Below are 23,536 nucleotides of genomic sequence, written 5' to 3'. Positions count from 1 at the left end.
AAAAAAAAAGAGGACGGACTCTTCAATTATAAAAAAAAATTATTTTTGAGTTGAAAAATTGTGTATCCACTATAAAGTTAAATATGTGATAGTTATAACTAATAAGCATTACATTAAGTTATGGAATAGTTTAAAAATTAAGTACAATATTATAAACATGATTTATATTTTAGATTATATAGTCATATATTATGGGAATGTAATTAATCATTTCCATAAAAATAGGCTCATTAAGAGTAGAGATGATATATTTGAAAAACAGTTATAAATGTTAAAGACAATATTTCTCAAAAATTTGAAAATAATTTAATAACAGTTAAAATCTGATTTAGTGTGCTGCTGACATATGACACTTTTTCTTCTCCTTTTATATGTGCAATTAGATGGTTCAAATTTAAAATTTTAATTAAATTATTTCTTTTTTTATTTATATTTTATAATCTTAAATTGCAATTTCAAACTATTTAATTTTTAGTTATTTATAAAAAACTAATTTTAATAAACTTTATTATAACAACTTTTAAAACAATTTTAGAAGTAGAGAGTTAACGTCTACGGTTAGAATTTTTTTAGTTTTTTCTTTTAAATATTTTTTACGTGTAATTTAGTAGAAGTAGATAATGTTAATAAACTTCATTATAACACCTTTTATATATGCTTTCACTATTTATTTTTTTGCATAAAATTTTTTAAAATAGCGTTCTTTTTCCGTCTATTTTTAAATACAGATTAAAAAAGATTGATTAAAATTTGTAAATTGTATTTTAATTTTAATAATAGATTATATAAAATTAATTTTACGTAATTATTAAATTAGTGATCATAATCTGAAGTTGCATATATAAATGAATAAGTATAAAAAAAGTATTAAAAATTAAAAAATAAAACAAAAAGCAATGGACTTATAAAACATATAATTAACTTTCAAATTATTTAAAATATAATATATTTAATTTCTAATATGTACATACGTATATGTATCTATTTTCTTGGAAAAAATGCTCAATTTTAAAAGTTTTTGACTAATTCTCTACTAGTTGAAAGAGTGAAAGTTTAACATTGAAATATGGAGATGATCTTCATGTAATTTTTCAATATTATTGAGAGATTCATCGTCACTATCTAGGCCACTAATGTTATTTCATGAAACTATCTTCATTGATGTCTTTTGATTTTATGCTTTGATCAATAAACTTACTTTCTTGGTTGCTTCCATTTTTTAAAAAATAAAGATAAAACTTGCGTGAATTCATGATTGCTTTAAAAAACTTTCAAGCATATATGCAAAATCTTGTAAATATTCAACCTAAAGATAAATTATTTCACATCTAAATATTATCATACTCAATATAAAAAAGCAAAAAATAATCCATAGTCACAACATAATTAAAAAAAATAAAATAATACATTCATTTTTGAGAGTTTTCAATTTCTTTCATAATTTATTTATCATTTTTTAATCCTCTATATAGTACATAAAAAAACAACATATTTCCTAACAAAATAGGAAGAAAAACACAGAGGCCTCAAAAAAGTGAGATTTTTCCATAATTACCACAAAGTCTGTTCAGTACCATAGTTTGCAACGAACTCCTCTTCCTTGAGATATGAATTGCTCACTTAATTGTTCAACTTCTCTTGATTTTTCTCGATCATTTTTTCTTGACTCGATTATGATCATAAAGTTGTGCCTTCTTTTAAGAAGGATAAAGAAATTTTTTGAAAACAGTTATGTTGATTGAGGAAGAATTATTTTTTTTTCTTTTATTTTCACTATTATTAAATAAAAAATGTGCAGTTAGATGGTTCAAATTTTAAAAAATACCTTTCCATAAAAAAGCACCACAAGTCCACAACGTTTAGCTTTTTAAAAAAATATTTTTAAATTTTCTTTTTAGTGTTTGATATTTCTATTTTTATTTTTAGAATTCCAATTAATTTTAATAATTTACAAATTCTGTTTTTTTTGGTAGTGCTGACAATAAACATTTATAAAAATTTTAAGAGTCCAAAACGTGTTAAAAATATATAACAATTATTTTTATTTATAAGTTTTTATTTTCAATATTTGATGACTTATGTTTTTTACGTGTTTATTTAAAAAATATTTTTATTTTTACATTGTTAGATTTTAATTTAATTCTTTTTTGTGGTAAGTTTTTTTCTAATTTTTATAATATATAGATTAATTATATATCTATATATAGATTATTATTATTATTATTATTATTATTATTATTATTATTATTATTATTATCTACATTTTTGTTTTTCTTTAAATTAGGAGATTGTGGAAGTTGGTTAAAATTTAAAATATACATTTCCACGAAAAAAGGACCACAACGTTAGAGTTTTTTTTAAAATAAATACATACACATAATTAATTTTAATTTTTAAAAAAATATGATTTAGTGTGGTGCTGACATGTGGCACTTTTTCTTCTCCTTTTATATATAGATAGATAGTTAATTTTTTCTAGTAAAATTTTCGTTTATTTTAAACTACCATTAGATTGTAGGATTTTTTTTTATCATTTAAATCTACTATCAAAATTCGTATACTTTTTTAAAAATAATTGTATTTACACAAATTATAAATTGACATAATTAATAAAAATAAAAGTAACTAACTGAATAACATTAAAAATATATCTCGTTTAAAGATAAATAAATCAATTTAACCCTTCTGGGAGATAAAATTGACCTTGCAATAGTTATAAAAAAGTAATTTCTCTTTTGATATAAAATAGAGTTTTAAAAAGTGGGATTTAATTTTTTAGTGGTATCGTAAGTGTTTTATTTTCATTTGTTAAAGTTCGTTTTTGGATTTTCAATTTACAACTTAAAATACTTCAACTTTATGAAATTTTTAAAAGAAAAAAAAAGTATCAAATAAAAATAACTATAAGTAGAAAAGTATGGCACAATTTTCAGATATTCCGATTTTCATATTTTGAAATTTTTAGCAATTGTTTGTATGCAGAAATTATATAAATATAATAAATTTATTTTATAGTTTAAATAGTTGATATAATTTTTTTATAAATTCCAAAAATAAAAAGAAAGTAGAGAAGTCCTAAACATACATTGATTTATGGTTTCAGGTTTTAGGACTCCGACATGGAACGATAATGTGTAGTTAGAAATATTTTGATATAATTTTACAAAAACAGATCTTGTATTTAAAAATTCATTTATTTTAAGAATAGTTTTGAATCATTGCAAAGTATGTTATTATTATTGTTAATATATTTAGATTTTTACCTCTTTTCAGATTGAGATGGTAATTGTTATAGAGTGAAATTGATTGTTAACCATTGATATATATGACATTGGGACAAACCCATGAAGGCCCTCGACTAATGAGTAATGCCGCCACTCCTCTACCTTTATTCATAGTAACAATTTGCAATATCATCCAGAGGCTCCTAACATAGTGTTTTCTTATCTTATCTTGCTTGGTAGTTTAAAATATACAAAAAAATTATCACTTTCTTGCAAATTATTTTCCCTGCAAAAAAACAGAGAAAGAGAACAAAGTCATATTTCTATGTAATATATACATATTGTATATATTTCAAAATTCAGATCAATTCATGTTATTATATCATGGATCTAAGAAGTAGAGTAGTATCTATATCAACCGGCAACATACCTGCAATAAAACAAAAGCTAAACATAATTCCTTTCAAAATTTAAATAAGCCTATTGATTAATAATATAACGTAACACATACTCCTTTCTTATCTTAAACAAAATTAAACATACTCATTTTCATTGATATGAAAAACTATAAACTTATTTTAAAAGAAAAAAATGTTACCATGCTTAAGAGAATAAGAATTATGAAATGAGTACAGTTTTTGGAAAGATGTAAATGGTGTAGTTAAGAATGATTTTTGTTATTTAAATGTGTGTTATGCTGTTAACTATTTTGTAGGAATAAAATTAGTTATTTATCTTTTAAAATTTAAAATTACAATTAATCACTCAAATTTCAAAAACTTATCCGTTTGGATATTGATTTGGATAACTATCATTTTCAAAAAAATTCAAAAATGAAGTAAAAAAAGGAAACCAAAGATGGAGTTACGTAATTTTTTATTTTATTTTATTTTATATTGTATTGATTGTTTTTGCAAAATCGTATCTTTTTTGAGTGTTAACAATTTTATTTTTTTTCAGATTTTAAATTAATATTAATTAATAATTCATAATTTTTGCATATTTCCTTAAAAGATAGATAAATAATTAATAATATATATATATATATATATATATATATATATATATATACATCTCTTTTTTTAAGAATAAATAATGCTAAATTTTAATTTAATTCTTTAAATGGTAAAAGTTTGATTTGGTCCAAAATACGTATTCTTTTTCCCTTTTAGTAAGAGTAACGTGGGAAGTCATATTTTTTTTAAAATAAAAAATTCAACTAAAATCCCGTGTTTTCGGTTTTTTTTTTTTCCTTTTCTGTTTGTAATTTTTATTTTCCGATTTTAAGTTGATTTAATAATAATAATAATAATAATTTATTATTATTATTATTATTATTATTGTTTACAATTTCAGATTTTATATTAATTTTCCAAATTGATGCCAACTTATTCCTGAAAATTCTGAAATGACTAACGTGTTGATTTTATTTTTTTTGAATTTTAAAATTAACAAATTACACTCAACTTTTACAATTCTAATTTTTATTTAAATTTTGAAAAACAGTAAAAAAATTAAAGTAACTGTAAAATTTTATTTTTTTATAAGCGGTAAAAACTGCTTTTTAGTGAATTAATAATTATTCTTATTTTCATTTTTTAAAAAATAAATAATATTAGTAATTTATTATTTAATTCTATTACATATAAAATAATAATTTATAACTATTTTAAAACCCATTTTTTGTGATGCTGACATGTGACACTTTTTCTTCTCCTATTATATATAGATAGATATAGATAGATTATATGTTTGTTGATTAGTATGTTTTTGAAGGACAATATATATAAATATTTAATTTAATATTATTTATAAAGACACTTATTTGTCTAATATTGATTTTTAATTTTACGTAACTAACTTTTATTTTTAAAATTTAATATAATCTTTATGATTACAATGGTGCATCCAAACAATGCATTTGTAATTATACTGTAGCAAATAAATATGTCTACATAGTTACTAAGTTTTGTAATTATTAAAACCTACCAATTACACAAATTTCAATTACAAGACTTTCTAAACAGACCCTTATGCCCGTTTAATCAAGTCAAGTCAAGTCAACGTTATGGAAGACTTATGTAGAATTGTGTACCATAATATCGGTTCAAGCCCCATTTCATTAGGGCCATCCAAAATTAGACCCGATTAGTTCTCATTTTTCTAACAATGTCAGAAAAAGACTATCAATGGAGATTCCTTATAACAGTGATGTATACTTCCAAATGAACACTGAATGAAGATAGCTGATTTTGAAGTTTAAGTAAAACCCTAGTTCAGATTCTTCTTAATCAGCAGAAATGGAGACCGGAAGAAGCAGTGAGAGTCCAGAAGTACCCAAGAAGGGCAAATCAAAAACCCCTCGAAAACCTAAAGATAGCATTCTCAAACAGAGTTTGTTCTCTCTCTCTCTTAGTCTATTGGTTGAGTCTAGGTGAAACTTCTAATCTTAATGCTTTGTCGCCTTTTCATTTACTTGGATTAATTTTGATTTTGTGCAGAGTCTCCCGCTGAGTTCTTTGCAGATAACAAGAACATTGCGGGTTTTGACAATGTGAGTTTCTTATATGCTTAGGATGCCTTATAATTTGAACTTTTTTCTAATATTATAATCTCAAATTGTTTTGTGCAATCACATATTATAGTTTGATGATTAAGGAGGTGAATTAAGTAATATTGCCTTGTTGGCATTTGAGTGATATGTTATCTGTAACTGAAACTGTCAGTATATAAGGTGCAGTGTTAGCTGCAATGTGAGGTATGTACTGCACCAAAGCAAGGTGCTTGTTAGTTTATACAAATGGAAACTCTGCCAAGTCTAAATGCTCAACTGTTGCGTTATTACTTATTGTTAACGTTAAGTCAACCGTTGCTTACAGTGACTGTTAATCATATTAAATGAATTTATGTTTTACTTTCAGAAAAAAATAATTTCCTCGACAACTTAGATCAAATCTGAATTAAGAGAAATAATGGAGATGTTCCAAGAGAAATAGCTTGATACAGAAGTAGAATACAAAAATGCAGAAACACAAAAGGATTAGTGGAAAAGAAAAATGAATGCAATCAAAGGGTAATTGCAAAAGAAAGAGAAACAAAGTTGCATGGTCTCCATAGAACTATAAATGGAATTTTTAGTTTTTAAGAAAATATTGCTTTGTTAATTTATTTTGATAAAGTGAAGTTAATATTCCTCTTGGTTAATAACCGTTATGTTGGAGAGCAGAAGCTAGTACCTCAAAATTAAGTAAAGTTTAGGTACCTTTCCTAAAGAAAAAGTTGAAAAATTAACCTCCATATGCCCCGTGGTTAACATATAATCAGACTGTTGATAACTCATCAATGAATCCTTATACCCCTCTTGAAGAGATGTTCCTATATTCATAATGATAGTAGAGTAGGTGGAGTTGTTTTTTGGAACTGGTTACTTGTAGAGTAGGTGGATGTTTTTAAGGTCACACATTGTTGCCATTAGCCAACAAAAAAGAATCGACCACATTGACGGGAATGTTGAAGGCATTAAATGAAATAGGCTCTCCCTTTTTTAATAGCTCAAAATTTTCATGAGGTGGAACTTACTTAAGCAATGATACACTAAATGCGCTGTTAATCAAGTTAGTCTTTCTTCAAATTTTCAGCCTGGGAAATGTCTTTACACTACTGTGAGAGAACTTGTTGAGAATGCACTTGATTCTGCTGAATCCATCTCTGAACTTCCGGTTGTAGAGATAACCATGTAAGTGATTATTTTGTCTATTTTAGATAACTACTTCAGTGAGCTAACAGAGATACATTAATGGGAACCTCTCTTCAAAGCTTAGTGTTGTTTTTTGTTTTGCTTCTGTAGTGAAGAGATTGGTAGAAGTAAATTTAATTCCATGATTGGTCTGGCTGACCATGAACGTAGAGATGAAGCCCTATATGATGATTTTGAGACAGCAAAGGCTCGTGAGGTGTGTAAGCAGTGATTTACTCTCACTTAGGTGGCGCTGTGATTTATATCTTATGCTCACTGTTTGACATTTAGCAGATTTCATTAGTGAAATATTTTTCTAACTACTGTGTCTAGAAAAGACTTGCCAAGGAAGCTCGGGTTCTAGAGATTCAAGCAAAGAATGCTGCTCTTGGGAAGAAAGTAAAAGACCCCACAGCTACAAAAGCAGCTAAGGGTAGGGAGGCATCGTATTATAGGGTGACATGCAAGGTATGTTCTGTTTCTCTTTGTTCTTCTATATGCTGACTCTGCTCTCAGTATGCAAGACAAGAAAAGTACATTGTTGAATTAAATCAATTTGGCAAGTTAGTGGAAGATTGTTCTTCCCTAAAAGACTTTAATTACTGTACTTTGTTTCTAATATAGGATAATGGAAGAGGAATGCCACATGATGATATCCCGAATATGTTTGGACGAGGTTTGATGTGCTTGCCATTTCCAGTTATTTTACCGGTGGAAACTTTTGCATGTTCCTGCTTTTTGTCATGTTCCAACTTCTTTCATTTTTTCTTGACTTTCAATTGGGAGGAGCAAAGGTGTTTTAGACTGGCTTCTCTAGTTTAGTTATTAGGACATATTTTCCTAAGATTGTCATAGATCCAAGTGGAAACCTTTGAATATTGTAACTCTGTTTTACTACACATGATCGTTTTTCTAATGAAGTGTGCTTCTGCAGTTTTGTCTGGAACAAAGTATGGATTGAAACAGACACGTGGGAAATTTGGTCTTGGTGCAAAGATGGTATGTTGAGCAATTGGTTTTGACCTGATCATCTGTCATTCTTCTGATTCTATATTTTTGTGTCGTAGTTATTTGTGTTATATTCCCTGTCTTGTTTCTTGTTTCTGTTCTCTGTTATAGGAGGTGGTTGCGAGTGTGGTGGATTATGTTTCTGAATTAAGAGAATATTTTTGTACTGTTAGAACGCTTCTTCCAGTGATTTAGCCTGTAATTCTTCTTTCCATTTTAGTTGCGCTCATCCAGACCTCAATGGATGTCAGCATGGAGCATAATTTAAGAATTTATCCTTTTCTCTCATTTCTACAGGCATTGATTTGGTCCAAGATGAGTACAGGACTTCCCATTGAGATTACATCTTCCATGAACAGTCAAAATTATACCTCATTCTGTAGGCTGGATATTGATATTCACAAGTATGAGATGACTTAGAAATAGAAAGATATATTTCAGAATGCATGGTAACACGGGATTATATTGCTTTTGTTTTCCAAGGTATATCACTGTATTACGCCTTCTTTTCAGGAATGTTCCTCACATTCATATACATGAAAAACGGGAAAACAAAGAACGGTGGCATGGTGCTGAAATCCAGATTGTTATTGAAGGGAACTGGACAACGTACCGAGTATGTAGTTCTTGAATAGTTGTGACAAATGTTCTCTTAAGTTTCACCTCATTCATGTATTGAAAGCAAACTTAATCAAATAATTCACCTTCTATATTTCTGAAAACTGATCTTTACTTTCTGTGTTTACAGTCCAAAATATTGCATTATATGCGACAAATGGCTGTCATCACACCCTATGCCCAATTCCTTTTCCAATTCGTATCAGATTCTCCTGAGTACTTTCTCTATCTCCCCTCCACCCCTTCACCCCTCTCCCTTCTCTTTCCCCCTTTGTTTTAATTAATTTGTTTGTGCAAGCTACAAGCACGTCCACAATTTTGAGTACGTTAAATATGTGCTGCATTCTTCGGTTTCACTCTAGTTTTGAATTGATCGTAGGAAAAATGTGACTATAAGGTTCACCAGAAGAACAGACATAATGCCTTCAGTTCCTCTTGAGACCAAGTACCATCCATCTGCTGTGGACATACTTCTTATCAAACGACTTATAACGGAAACATCAAAGCAGACTCTTTTGCAGTTCCTTCAGCATGAATTTGTGAACATTGGGAAGTCTCATGCGGAACGTTTAATCGGTGAGAACTTGAAACTGATGGCATTCATCTGTGTGAGATTCCTTGATAAAATAAAATTAGTTGGCTCTATTGCATATTGACCATGGAAAATAGTTTATCTATTGCTTGCATTCTATTCGGCCACTATTAGACGACAGTTTGTTATAGTGGTTACTTACTGCTCACCGACTCAATGCAGTTGGAAAAGATATAAAATTGTCCTTAATTTCACACCCCAATTTAGGGGGTACACATGTGACCGACACCCAATGCCTTAAACTAATACTGAGCAAAGCACAATGACATCCTACCCTTTCATGAACAATGCAATATAATATTCCATAAAATGTGTGATTCTCATTCAATTAAATATATAAAGTTTTGGAAGGATCAAAACAATGTGCGGAATCAAAGTAGATGATACATATCACTATCATGTCTTATGCATGTAGCTAGACCTCATAGTACATGTCATACGACCTCTAAAGTTGTAGATAAGAATTATGGCACAGTACAAGTCCCCCTGGCTCGTTCAAAAATAAATGTCTATGAACTAGCACCTCGTTAAGAGGAGTAGGGCTCTCCAACAAAAACAATGGAAGATGGCAACAACCAAGCACATCTTGCCACCATCCTGTGCAATAGTATTTGCATTAGACAAACCAAAAATGTCCTTGCAAGTTGAATACAATTTCATAAATTGTACCCCATAAGTATCACTCCCTCCGTTTCAATTCGTTTGTCTTACTTTCTTTTTTTAATCTGTTTGAAAAAGAATGTATTTTTTTTTGGCAACTCTTTAATTCTATCTTTCCACATGACATGTTTAAGGCCAAAAAATTAAAGGGCATTTTGATAGATTCTATATATGTTTAGTTTAAGACCACAAGGCTCAAAAGTCTTCTTTCTTTTCTGAAACTTTGTGCCCAGTCAAAACTAGATAAACAAATTGGAACAAAGAGAATATTAACTAAGGCAAGCAAGGGGTCCATGTATTATCGGTCCAAACCAGTTCCGGTAGACCCATTACGCTTAATATTGATTAGGGCCTGGTTTGGGGGGGTGGGTTACCATAATGGGTCCTAGGGGTTTTCTCGATTGACCTGAACTGTCGCAACAATTAGAATTTTATTTTTATTTTTAAATTAAAACAACCATGTAGACGTTCCCCCCCNCCCCCCCCCCCCCCCCCACCAACGGCTATAATCAACCTAGCCCCTTCCCTAAACACCCCCTACCCTTTTTTAACCCCCCATACACTAAATATTCATTATTCTCTCTTGTTTTTCTCACTATTACTAACTCTTATATATATATATATATATTCTCTCAATTCTAAATTATAATTTTGTGCTATTGGCTAATTGGAGTTAGAAGATTTATTTGAAGCAATTTGCAAGCTTCAATTGTTATCTCTCAATTCTGGCTTTTGGTTATATATGTATGCTTTTACGGAAACGTTTATTTGTTTATTTATTATATTTTTTTTGTTATATTTATCTTGTTTGTTTTTTTATATTTTAATTATTTTAAACTTCAAAACATGGATCCCCTTAAAAAAGTAGTGGTAAAAAATCAATTTATGGAAAAAAAAGGTGCTACTAGTAGGGGTGGGGCTAGAAGTAGTTCTCATTGCAACCTAGATTTAAAATTAATACCAACGATTATACTCATGTTGATGAAACTTTTTTTATTTCACGTCCCACTATTTTAGAATTTAATTCTGAATATGAAGTTATCCATGAGACCTTAAATAGATGGTTTGCTAATTTGGAGGAAGAGTTGGAGGAAGAAGTAGAAATAGAAAACCAAGACTGAGATGACACCCCTACTAGTTTGGCCACGAAATTACCGCATTAAAATGTTCTCCCTCTTTACCTATGTTTTCTAGGGGTACCGCAAAGGCTGAACTTCCTAAATGATCTAGCTTGACAAATTATTGAACAAAATAAGGAAAAAACTATTGCTACCTGCTTTATATGTAAGCTAAGTTGCTCGGACTCGGGTGTTGGTATTCGAGACCAATGCTAATTCGAGAGTCGAATTCGGCAAAATCTAAATTTTAAGATTTGGGGGTGCGAATCCGAGTATGGATACGACTGTGTGGATTCGGCTAAAAATATATATTCAATATTATAAAAATATAGTTATAAATATATTCTAAATTTGAGAGATATGTTGTGATAAACTTGCATGAATTTTGTAGAATTCAATCTTCCATTCTCCAAGATGAGATTAGTCTTTCATTCTTCCTATGAAAACACAACAAAATAGCAACTAAACATTAAAAGCATATTACAATTTACAATAGAATAAATATAACTAGAAGAATAAAAAAAATTGAAAAAAACTAACCATAGAACAAGGATAGTAACTCTTGAAACAAAGTCAAAGTGAAAAAACTAGAATTATTAAGATTTAAGATATACACAAAGATATTTATCCACAATCTAGATATTCATAATTAGTAAACAATATTCAATACACCAAGTTCAAATCAACTTGTTGAGAATATAATTAAATAATAAAAGTGTGCTCTCTCTAACAGCTTAAGCTTTTAGATGAGATGGTTACACATTCAACATGGTATCAGAGCAGGCAAAGGTTCCGGGATCGAATCTCATCGCCACCCAAATTAAAAAGAATTTCCACATGCTTGGCCCATGAAAACAAATTCAGGCCTGCACGTGAGGGAGCGTGTTGAGAATATAATTAAATAATAAAAGTGTGCTCTCTCTGGACTTTTGTCATTCTTTAACACTACTATTTAACAAAAAACAAGAGATTGTCTCAACTTAACTCATAACTCATAACTAACATAACAACACAATATTGCCAATTGTCATGTTATTTAATTAAGTTCGCTACTCTTCCGCATCTTCTTCAACTTCTTCCTAATCTTCAAACTCTTCCTCAAATATCATACCTTCAATTTGAGGTTCATCTATTGATAACTTGGTTAGATCATTAGTTGTCTCATCAATATCAAATCAATCTCCTCCTATAACAAATTAAAAAGAATAAATATATTAGAAGATTTTATATAAAGAGAAAAAAGCGTCATGCAAAATAAATAATTGAGGAAAATAATAAAGAAAATATAGACATACCAACATCCCAATATTTGCTTGGTCTATTTCTATATTTTTCTTTCTTGCAAGACAACAACCGGAGATTATACTGTACAAACACTTAATCTTCGGCTCTTGAAGTTGCTAACTTATTTCTCTTGATATTGTGAATCAAAGAATATGTACTCCAATTTCTTTCACAAACAAGAGGAAGAAGCAGTTGAGTAAGCAACTTGTAAGCTAATTGTTGCAAAAGTTGAGCTGAGATGCCATGATTTGCCCACCAAGAAAGAGAATCTTCATACATCATTGCCTCAATCACACGAGGCTCACTAAAATAACCACTTCCGCTACAAAATGATCCATACTCCGATGAGACTTGTTCAATTTCATTAAAATCTTTAAAGTACATTTGAAAGCACTTGACTCTGTTCAATGAAATTTCTTTATTTTCATTAGGAGCTAGCCTTCAAATCCATTCTCTCCTTGCAGCCATGATTCGTGATAATATTAGGAAACCAACGAATGTGCCATACAATGTAAGAGGTGTGTTGCTTTTGTTCCACCTAGCCACAAGAATATCATGAATAGTATCGAAAAAAATTGATTGATCGGAAATGAGATCTTTCCCCTCATGCTCAAAGATTACTTTATTGACCTTCTCAATCATTGAGTCCCACATATCATAAATGAGATGTAATTTTGAACCATCAATATCGGCACTTCTTAGCATATCAACAATTGGTTCCGTAAATTCCAAGTAGTAGTCAATACTATCCCATTTCTCATCATTCATTATAAAAGATTTATTCACGAGTTTTGGCTTCAATTCCCTTATCCCCCTTATAATTCTTCCATTCATCATCCATGACCATTTTCTCCAAAGACGATTTCACTTTGCGAATCCGGATGGTCATAATAATGTGTGAGGCAAATCTTGTTTCACCAACTTTCAATAAGCACAAATCCGAATGTTTTTGAAAAAGTGCATGTGCCAAGGCTTGATTCACAACAAAGTTCTTCAAATTACTCCACTAAGTAACTCTAAAATTCATTTGTAATTAATAAAGTGAGGTGATTTTTCCGAAGGTTGACACATACTTTTCAAAGCTAGATTCAAACAATGAACAACACAAGGAGTTCAAAATATATGAGATTTTTTTTTTTCCATAATAGAACCGGCAAGTTTCATATTAGTTGCATTATCCGTAATAACTTGAACAACATTATTTGAACCTTCATTTTCGATTGCTTCAATAAACAAGTTAGCAATATATTCTCCATCTTTTACGATTCCACTAAAATTGATTGAATTTAAAAACATTGGACCTCCACTAGATGATGCCATTATATTGATCAAAGGTCGTCTTTTAGTGTTAGACCATCCATTCGAACAAATCGTCAATTCTTTCTTTTTCCATCTATCTTTAGTTGGTTGTAACTTTCTATCAATGTGTGTCTTTTCTTGAGCTAAAAGAGTTGTTCTCAACCTATTATATGATGGGGGATATAACCGGGAATGGAATTTTCAGCTAGAAACTTTGAATATTTTTTAAAATAGGGAGAGTTTGCAAAGTTGAACGATAAACCTGATGCGTAGAACATTCTAGCGGCTAATTTGTCGGCCGTATTTCTCTCATAGATGCCGAAGGATTTCCCTATAGCTCCTTTCTCTGAACTTTTTTTGTTGTTGAAGTAAATCAGTCCCCTCCAGAGTGATACATAATCAACTTTTTTTCTTGCATCAACTTGAATAGATGCTCTTTTTCTTTTGGCTTGTTCATGCTCCATCTTCAAAGCCACAAATATATCACCACTAATTTCTTTACATATTTGAACTCCATGGCCGGATAATCTTAAGAGGCGTGCTTTCACTCTATTATATGATCCTGTAACTATTTTATCGCAATAGTTACATGACCATATTCTATGTCCACCCCCATTGGATCAACCGAAATAACTTTCACATGATTTCATAATGGTTTATCATCAAAATCTACTCCTACACTTTTTGTGGGTCTCATAAAATTCTTTCCTTTTTGACTACTTGATGCAAATGCCATCTTGCTAAACAAAGAAAGATATAATTTTTTTTTATTTTTTATTTTTTTATTTTTTTTTCAAATCAGTAACTTAGAAAGATATAATTTTTTTAGTGTATATACTTTGTTATTAGTTAATTTGTCGGGTTAAGTCAATCTTAGTTCCCACTTCCTATCAACATATACTTACATTTCTAGTATTTCGATAGTTCAAAGTTTGTATTGATAAAAAAGAATCAAAAGATCTAGCAAGATGGGATCCTTAAAGCACTTGTATTGATAGGAAGAATTAAGTGATCTAGCAAGACAAGATCCTTGATATAAAAAAGGGAAGCCCAAAAAGTCTTCGAGTAACATCAAAAAGACTCTTTTTGCGGTAGTCTTTTCATTCTCACCAGCTTTTCCCTCCTAAAACAAAAAACACCATTGCCTCTTCTCTTGTCAATTTCTTTGTTTTTCATTCAAGTTCTTTGTTAGCTAAAAAAAATTCTCTTACTTTGTTCAACAAGATGGCATTTGTATCAAGTAGTTAAAAAGGAAAGAATTTTATGAGACCCACAAAAACTGTAGGAGTAGATTTTGATGATAAACCATTATGAAATCATGTGAAAGTTATTTTGGTTGCTCCAAATGGGGGTGGAAATAGAATATGGTCATGTAACTATTGCAATAAAATAGTTACGAGATCATATAATAGAGTGAAAACACACCTCTTAAGATTATCGGGCCATGGAGTTCAAATATGTAAGAAATTAGTGGTGATATATTTGTGGCTTTGAAGATGAAGTATGAACAAGCCGAAAGAAAAAGAGCATCTATTCAAGTTGATGAAAGAAAAAAAGTTGATTATGTATCACTCCGGAGGGGATTGATTTACTTCACCAAAAGAAAAGAAAGAGTGAAGCTATAGGGAAATCCTTCGACATCTATGAGAGAAATACGGTCGACAAATTAGTCGCTAGAATGTTCTACGCATCAGGTTTTATCATTCAACTTTGCAAACTCTCCTTATTTTAAATAATATTCGAAGTTTCTAGCTGAAAATTTCATTTCCAGTTATATTCCCCCATCATATAATAGGTTGAGAACAACTCTTTTAGCTCAAGAAAAGACACACATTGATAGAAAGTTACAATCAATTAAAGATACATGGAAAAAGAAAGAATTGTTGATTTGTTCGGATGGATGGTCCGACGCTAAAGGACGACCTTTGATCAATATAATGGCATCATCTAGTGGAGGTCCAATGTTTTTAAATTCAATCAATTTTAGGAATCGTAAAAGATGGAGAATATATTGCTAACTTGTTTATTGAAGCAATAGAAAATGTAGGTTCAAATAATATTGTTCAAGTTATTACGGATAATTCAAGTAATATGCAACTTGATGGTTCTATTGTGGAGCGAAAATTTCCTCATATATTTTGGACTCCTTGTGTTGTTCATTGTTCGTATCTAGCTTTGAAAAATATGTGCCAACCTTCGGAGAAATCACCTCACTTTACTAATTGCAAATGGATTTTAGAGTTACTTAGTGAAGTGAGTAATTTGAAGAACTTTGTTGTGAATCATGACTTGGCACATGCACTTTTTCAAAAACATTCGAATTTGTGTTTATTGAAAGTTGGTGAAACAAGATTTCCCTCACACATTATTATGACCACCTAGATTCGCAAAGTGAAATCGTCTTTGGAGAAAATGGAAGAATTATAAGGGGGATTAGGTAATTGAAGCCAAAACTCGTGATATAAAATCTCTTATAATGAATGATGAGATAGTATTGACTACTTCTTGGAATTTACAAAACCAATTGTTGATATGCTAAGAACTACCGATATTGATGGTCCAAAATTACATCTCATATGATTGAGAAGGTCAAGAAAGTAATCTTTGAGCATGAGGGGAAATTATATATATAAAAAGCAAATAAACAGTTCTTCTCACTAAAATAAATACAATATCCATGTAAATATAAGGAATAAATGTTATTACTTTGATGCAATAGTTAAATATATTCTACATGAACTTGCTATTAATTCTTTATTCTAATATTTAGGCCTTTTAAGTTATTGCTATTAATTTTTTATTTTAATAATTAGTTATTTGTTTCAATTCTCTTGTGAATTAGGAGACCTGCTCCTTCCCCATATAGATTTATGAGTTTTTTTAGGTTACAACTATTTTTTTTTTGGTTATAAAGCTTCAGTTTATATTTACAAACATTAAATCTCATTCAAATGTGTTTTAGCTGTCTTTTCATATATTTTAATATATAATATTATAAAGATAACTTAAATAATAGTTTGAGGGTAAATGTGAAAAGATGATTGTCTAAAGAAGAAATTTTTAATGAAAGGTAAAAAGTTTAATAACATTTCATATATATCCTTGTTTTTTCCTACATTATATTTAACTTATAAATTATAATGATGTTTTTTACTCCTTGTGTCCTCATTTTTATAGTATTTTTTTATTTTTTCGAGATTCAAACTTCTAAGTTTTGAATTATATATATTGATAATCACGTAAAAGAAGTACTTTAAGTTATAATAATGTAATAATTAAAACTATTTAAAAGAATATGAAAAGATTCCAACCTGAAAATAAACAATTTAATAAAAGGGTTAATTATGTTCAATTAGTAAATTTATCCACGCTTCGGGCTAGGGGTGTGCTTTTGATTTTTCGATTTGGTTTTGTATTATCCGAATTGGGTTTTTCTGCAAACCAAGATATATTTTAAAAATTATTAAATGGTGAAATACACGTGCCAAGTGCGTGTATTTCACCACAAAACACATACATGATAATGACGTTTTAGGGAGGAATAATTTCACTTTAAAATAGCCTGGGGGAGGGGGGGAATGGGACCCCCGTGAAGTATAAGTGTGTAGTTGGAAATTCGGTAATAGGTTGTGGGGTCATTTGGCCAACCTCCACCTACACCATAACTTCACTAACATACTCCAAGGACTAAACTTCTCTCGTGTGGGTCCACACACACCTCAGGGCTACTTTAAGAATATCGTTAAAGTTCATAATTGACCTAAATATATATCTGAGAGACTGGAACAACGAAACATAAGGGGCTTTACACTATTAGACCAACATAAGGTTAATTTGTTTTTTGTTTTAAAAATTGGCTTTTTATATGGAATGTCAATGTAATCGTTAAACCTATTTTTTGTGGTTGACACTTGTAGTTCTAATTTCATTATGTATTTGGTCATTTCATTCAATCTTTTTTTTAGTGGTGGGGGGGGGGGGGGGGGGTAAGATCCGGTCCCCTTGGTTGTATCAGAAATTGAGAATGAGATCTTTGATAATGGACAATTCACATCCTAGGACAAAGATGACAATCAAAGTTAAATTGAATGGTTAAATGAAGCCAATTCATGAAATCTGCACAATCGTATAGTCTAATATTATTATAGGTCTCAAGTAGTTTGGTATATTTGAATTCATCTTATACACATGTGATGGGTGTATGTTACGGTCCTCTATAATGGATCTAGTTATGGGATGCTGCTAGACAAAATCAGAGTTAATGTAGAGTGATGTAGGAGTCTGAAAAGAATTTTTCTTTCCTGTAATCTCTTGAGTTAAAGTACTCAAAAAATGGATAATTTTCTGCATATCATTTCACTGGATTCAAATAACACTAAATACAACACTGGTGGATTATCCACCCATTTGAAAACAAGGAAATAACTTCCTACTTCAACTGAAATGAGAAAGTGGAGGAACAACCTCCTTGTGGCAACAACTGCTACATAGAAATAGGAAAAATAAATAACTTATAAGCTGAAGTAATCTACTCTTTATTTTCCTTAAATCTTCCATGTGTAAACCGTTGGTAGACTAAAGGGGTGCTAAAAATGTAGGTGTTATAGTGTTTCTAGTATCTTCGGTAGCCTATACCATAATATGGTGCTTCCTCTGTGAACCAAGAAGTTAGCCTATTTATTCTGGTGTTAAGTAAATTTTTTGAATTTAAATCGTACAATGAACTAGGCCTTCTTAAACACAATGAACAAAAAATTCCTGTTTTCTTTTTTGCTTAATTGCGTATCATTAATAATGTATAACAAAAAATATTATAGATGCTCTTCGCATAACTAAAGATTGATAACCCAAATGTAATACTCTTCCATTTTAATTTATATGGCACTCTTTCTATTTCATGACGTCCTAAAATGTTTGATACAATTCTTCATTAAGGATAAGCTTGGAACTAAGTGTGAATACTCTATCTAATAGCTTACTTCTGATCTCGCTGTTCTTTGGGCATCACATTTGTTATGTCAAATTATGCAGTTTCAAAAAATTTGTTATGTCAAGATAGGATTCTCAAATTACTTTATAGTACAACTTTTAGAACTTTAAAGAATTCGAATTCGTTTTCACTATTCCATTTTTAAATTTGAGATGATGTCATCTTTATTGCACTAACTTTCCTATCATTACTTATTTACCTTGTAAAAAAAGAAGTTTTTCAAGCATTATTGCGTTTGCTCGGTAATAAAAAAAAAAGCATTATTGCTTTTGCTATCACTGATATGATGCAAAAGTCAAACTATTTTAAAATTCCATGTCTAGTCAAACATCATATAAAATAAAACTGCGCTCGGAACAAATTTTCCCCTATCATTACCGAAGACTTATTTCGAATATTTTGAGTAGCAAGTCGTAGTTGAATAATGTTGAAATTGAAAGCATACTAAACGTTATGCCTTCAACACGCCCCTTCACATGCGGACATGATTCTTTTCATGGCAAGCATGTGAAGTTCTTTTTGATACTTGGCAGCGGTGAGACTCGACTGGAAGACTCTAGCCAATCTGATAACATGTTGATTTGTGTGACGCCCAATCTATTAGCTTAAGCTAATAGAATATACTTTTATTTACTTAATATTACGTCTTCAACAAATAATAACGTAGAGAGGAGCCCCCATGGCCTAGCTCAAGTGGCAAAAGGTGGAGGATTTGTGGCTTAGGTCGCAGGTTCATGCCCCACACCATGCAAAGCGAAGCCCGGTATTTAAGTGGAGAAAGGTAGAGGGGCGGGCCCAATATCCACCGAGTTTAGAAGGCTGTGATTGGTCCAAAGGGCGGGTCATAGACGGATTTCTCGGTTATCAGAAAAATAAAATAACGTAGAGAGGAAAAACTTAAATTGATGTCTGGTAACGGGTAAGAATGCAGACTACACAACAAAGTAAGAAAAAACCTTGACAAGGTCAAATATAGTCTTATTTTGAGCATTAAGTTCCTTTGGTAGCCGCTATACTTTAAAATCGGAAGCGAAATTCAAAACATAAGTTTCACGAGAAAATCTGAGTTGCATGAATGTTATGTTTTGGTTGATTCTGGCTCTGGAAATTCTTCTGACATGTATGGCTAGGCATGTGAAATATGTAATATGTTGAGAACTATGTTCCTACTGTTAGGTTGATTGCCAATTGTAATATTTCAAGTCTGATTCTGGAACTGTAATGAGAATTCATTATGATGTTGCTGACACTGGGAATTCCAATATCCATGACGAAAGAGAATTCATGTGATATACTGAATGCAGCCTTGCTAGAGTTGCATTTTGATGGGTTTGTGTTTTGTTCTCTCTTAAAAACCTTATACTTATTATCATCACATCTACCATTAATACACCAATCTTTCGTCATGGATATTGGAATTTCTAGTGTCAGCAACATCATAATGAACATTTCTATCCTTTGTACTTATATGCATATATTTATAGTTTACTACTCATTCACTTACATAACTAAAAGGTTGGCTTCATTCATTGTACATTATATCTAAAATAGAATATTCTTTTACATTCTAGGGGAGATGGGTCCAGATTTTAGCCCAAAAATGTCAGTTAAATCTCTAACACCACAGCAAATAGTTCGCATCCATCAGTTGTTTCGTCAAGCCAAATTTGATGATCCCAGTGGTGATGTAAGTTCCTCTTTGTGAAATTCTTGCCTCTTTTCCAATTTCCTTTAGCAACAGCAAACTATAAATGTTTGGTGATTCCCAGTTATCTCATGCATATGATTTCTAAGCCATATTGCAGATTTTAAGTCCTGCTGGAGAATATAATCTACGTCTTGGCATTATAAAGGAGCTGCACCCAGATATGGTTGCTACCTTTTCAGGAAGGTTGGATCATATATGAAGTTCTTCATCTACTTAGTTTGATGAATCCTTTGATTGGATAATACAAATCATAAAGTGTTAAAAGCTACTATGTCTTCTGTCCAGTGCTCAAGTATTTGAAGGTCATCCATTCATCGTGGAAGCTGGAGTTAGTGTTGGTGGGAAAGATGTTAAACAAGTAAGAATCTCCCTTATGGTAAAGTATATAAAACATGGAGAACGTAATATGCTTAGTCCTGAAATTGATTGTGTCTATTCAATATGTTGTATCTCCAATGTTAGAAGCAAAGGACCCATGAGAATGCATCTTTATCTGCATTTGATAAGTAGCTAAAGATGGTTTGATTTAGGATATGTTTATCTGTTCGGCTGGGTTAATATTTGTATAAATCAGTTGCACGAATCGGCCATTGGTTTGTAGATATGCTCTCCTGTGAACCGAACTGATAAGATATCGATTGCTTCGGTTTTCCGAGCAGTTTTGGTCGGACATATGAATCTCTGCTGCAAATATTCCCCATGGTCTTTGCCTTACTCCTCTCTAGCGCTTCTTCTCCAAGGTATCTTTTGCTTTCTGAACAAAGTACTCTGTTGCTTACTCCATTTTCCTGACAGGAGGTATTGCAAAAGTCAAGGTAGGTTTCTTCAATTGAAGCTTTCGTGCTTCAGGAAAATTGAGCTTGTTAGAGGTCCAATCTGGCATTATGCTTTGATTTCAATGAAATCAAATTCAGCTTGAATTCTTGAAGTAGCTAGAGAAGTCATGGGTCAAACTTTGAGTCGTTTTTCTGTAAATGAAAGTGGGACCAAAAGAGAAAGTATGTTTCGATATTAGAAGCAAAAGATTCCAAAAAATTGGATGCAAATCTTTAGTTGGGGTGTTGCCAACAAGCCAGAGAGACAGCAACTGGAGAGACGAGAGAATAGAGAAATGTGCGCTGAGGTGAAATGGTGAATGGCTCAACCCTGAATTCCTAGCCCTTATCTGTATAATGGTCTGGTTCGATTAAAAAATTGGGATACTTGACCACCTAATTATTATCGATAAGTATATAAATTAGCTCAGTATCCTGAAACATTTTCCCGAATACCTAGACTTTTTAACCGATATGACTTTTTCAGTTTGGTATTTCGGGTACAACTGAGAACAGCCCTAAATTGATTTTTTGAAAGAACCTGATCAAATGATTGTGGAAGCACTATATGATAGCCAAATTCTTTTTCTTTGTTATGAGCTTGACATTACTATATGGTGAGGCTTTGGAGGGAATCACCTGGTGTTAATGATATATTTCCTAGGAGCTATAACAAGTAATTTTTAGGCACATCCTCTGCTCTTCCCATATCTGTGTAATAAATAGATGATAAATAGATGAACTTCTGTTTGTTGGATGATTAGTGTTTCTTTTCTTTTTCTAATAACTGATCAGTGGAAAAGAAAGAGGAAAAGAGAAGCAACTGTCACTGTTAGAAATTTCTAATCCATAAAACTTTTGTTGCTTCTCTTAGCTTATTGCCTCATGACGCAGTTGGTCTTAGTCCAATTGTTACAACTTTTTTGTCTTCTAAACTTATTGATCTCATATTGTTGCACTGACTATGCTTGACTAAATTTTAGGGGCTGAATGTTTTCCGATTTGCTAATCGGATTCCACTTCTTTTTGAGCAAGGTGCTGATGTTGTTACTAGGACTGCTATGAAGAGAATCAAGTAAGGCATTTAAAGCCCCTATGAAGTTGCTCACACTTCTCATTCATAAAGTAACTAAGAAACTCTGCTAGTCCTGGTGTGTGGTGGGGGGGGGGGGGATAGTTTTTCCTTTGAGGCTCCTCTTATGTCTCATACTCTTTTTGCTTTCCTCTTATTTTGTTGGGTTTTCCCTTTTTGGGCGAGGGTGGGAATATTGCTGCAAATTGAACTGCAGACAGTAATAAGATGTCACTTTTAGTTGGAACAGTTACAAGATCAACCAAACACAAGACAAGATTGGTGTCTTTGTGAGCATTGTTAGCACCAAAATCCCCTTTAAAGGGACTGGCAAGGAGTATATTGGAGATGACATAAGTGAGATAGCTTCTGCTGTCAAGGTAATTTCTATTGTCTGCCGTTAACAAATTATTGAGCAATTTTTCAGTACACTAACAGAATCAATGTTTCCAGACAGCTATTCAGCAATGCTGCAATCAGCTCAAATCAAAAATTGTAAAAAGAATTCATGCTCGTGAGCAGCAGGAAAGGAAGCGGAATCTGAGCAAGTAAGCGGATCATTTAAGGTTCATATTAGTAATTTATGTTTCATCAGTCAAATTCAATACCATTTTTCTGCTGGATGCAGGTATATTCCTAGTGCTACTGCTGCTATATATGATCTCCTAAAACAGACGACATGTGTGCATGCATCAAAAAAGAGACGCTACAGGGATGACAATGCTGACCTACTAAAACAAGTTTCAGTTAATTCATTAACAAAAGATACATTCAGAGAAAAGCTTGCTCAGCATGTCGAAAAGGTATGATCCTTGTATAGATTTTATTCTAGGGCAGAGAAGCTTATGTATGACATTATGATCAAGTACTTCTGCCTTCAACTTGACAAGATGCTGTTTTTGCCTCTTGAATTTGACAAAAAAAGTGGTTCGATGAACCTGATTGCGGCTGTAAAATTGGAAATTGAGATGGTTCCCCAGAACCTACTAATATTGCTATATTTTGTCAAGAAGGATCTGGATGAACAAAATTCTATATGGTTCATTGTTTTGTGTTGCAGGTGGACTACGAAATGGGTTTGGAATATGCCACACAGACCGGAGTGAATGAAGAACCACGGGAAGACATATACATAGAGTCACTGGATGAAGATAAGAAGAACTTCATAGACCTCCAGAGCCCCATATTTGTCTTCAGACTCTATCAGTAGTTATTCACTTGCTGGATTATCATAGGAATGTGTTGTTTCTAATATTATTTTTCATTTTGATTTTGATTTTCATCAATTAAATTATAGAAATTCTAGAGGTGTAGAGGACAACAAGGCAGAAATGTATTATGATAGGAAGAGAAAGTGCAACTTATTGCACCTATGTTTACCTTATTGTTTGAAGTAAAGCTTTGATAGTTCA

At 31.3% G+C, this 23,536-nt stretch overlaps 1 protein-coding gene across 2 annotated transcripts; it reads left to right on the top strand.

Annotated features, from left to right (window-relative positions):
• Window positions 1–5,437: 5,437 nt before the first annotated feature.
• Window positions 5,438–23,536, top strand: LOC125841320 (DNA topoisomerase 6 subunit B). Of its 2 annotated transcripts, XM_049520433.1 has the most exons (19): window positions 5,440–5,618; window positions 5,726–5,778; window positions 6,863–6,960; window positions 7,072–7,177; window positions 7,294–7,428; window positions 7,585–7,636; window positions 7,895–7,959; window positions 8,266–8,372; window positions 8,482–8,584; window positions 8,717–8,802; window positions 8,966–9,162; window positions 20,101–20,216; window positions 20,335–20,420; window positions 20,523–20,595; window positions 22,036–22,127; window positions 22,366–22,504; window positions 22,578–22,672; window positions 22,753–22,927; window positions 23,185–23,536. In XM_049520433.1, the coding sequence occupies exons 1-19, from the start codon at window positions 5,525–5,527 to the stop codon at window positions 23,332–23,334; spliced, it is 2,022 nt and encodes a 673-aa protein (XP_049376390.1). In that variant the 5' UTR covers window positions 5,440–5,524; the 3' UTR covers window positions 23,335–23,536. The 2 variants fall into 2 exon arrangements, with proteins under 2 accessions (XP_049376397.1, XP_049376390.1); XM_049520440.1 differs by lacking the exon at window positions 23,185–23,536 and having other exon boundaries at window positions 5,438–5,618; window positions 22,582–22,672.

This window comes from Solanum stenotomum, chromosome 1 (assembly GCF_019186545.1).
Source record: "Solanum stenotomum isolate F172 chromosome 1, ASM1918654v1, whole genome shotgun sequence".
Lineage (NCBI taxonomy): Eukaryota > Viridiplantae > Streptophyta > Magnoliopsida > Solanales > Solanaceae > Solanum > Solanum stenotomum.
The sequence above is the reverse complement of the archived record's forward strand: the minus strand, read 5'-3'. Positions and strand labels throughout refer to the sequence as shown.

Bases quoted from the DNA above. Each gene is read 5' to 3' on its own strand.
- LOC125841320 (XM_049520433.1), top strand. From the start codon at position 5,525: ATGGAGACCGGAAGAAGCAGTGAGAGTCCAGAAGTACCCAAGAAGGGC. The intron at 8,585-8,716 runs GTATGTAGTTCT...CTGTGTTTACAG, and splicing joins GGAACTGGACAACGTACCGA to TCCAAAATATTGCATTATAT. The intron at 22,505-22,577 runs GTAATTTCTATT...CAATGTTTCCAG, and splicing joins AGATAGCTTCTGCTGTCAAG to ACAGCTATTCAGCAATGCTG.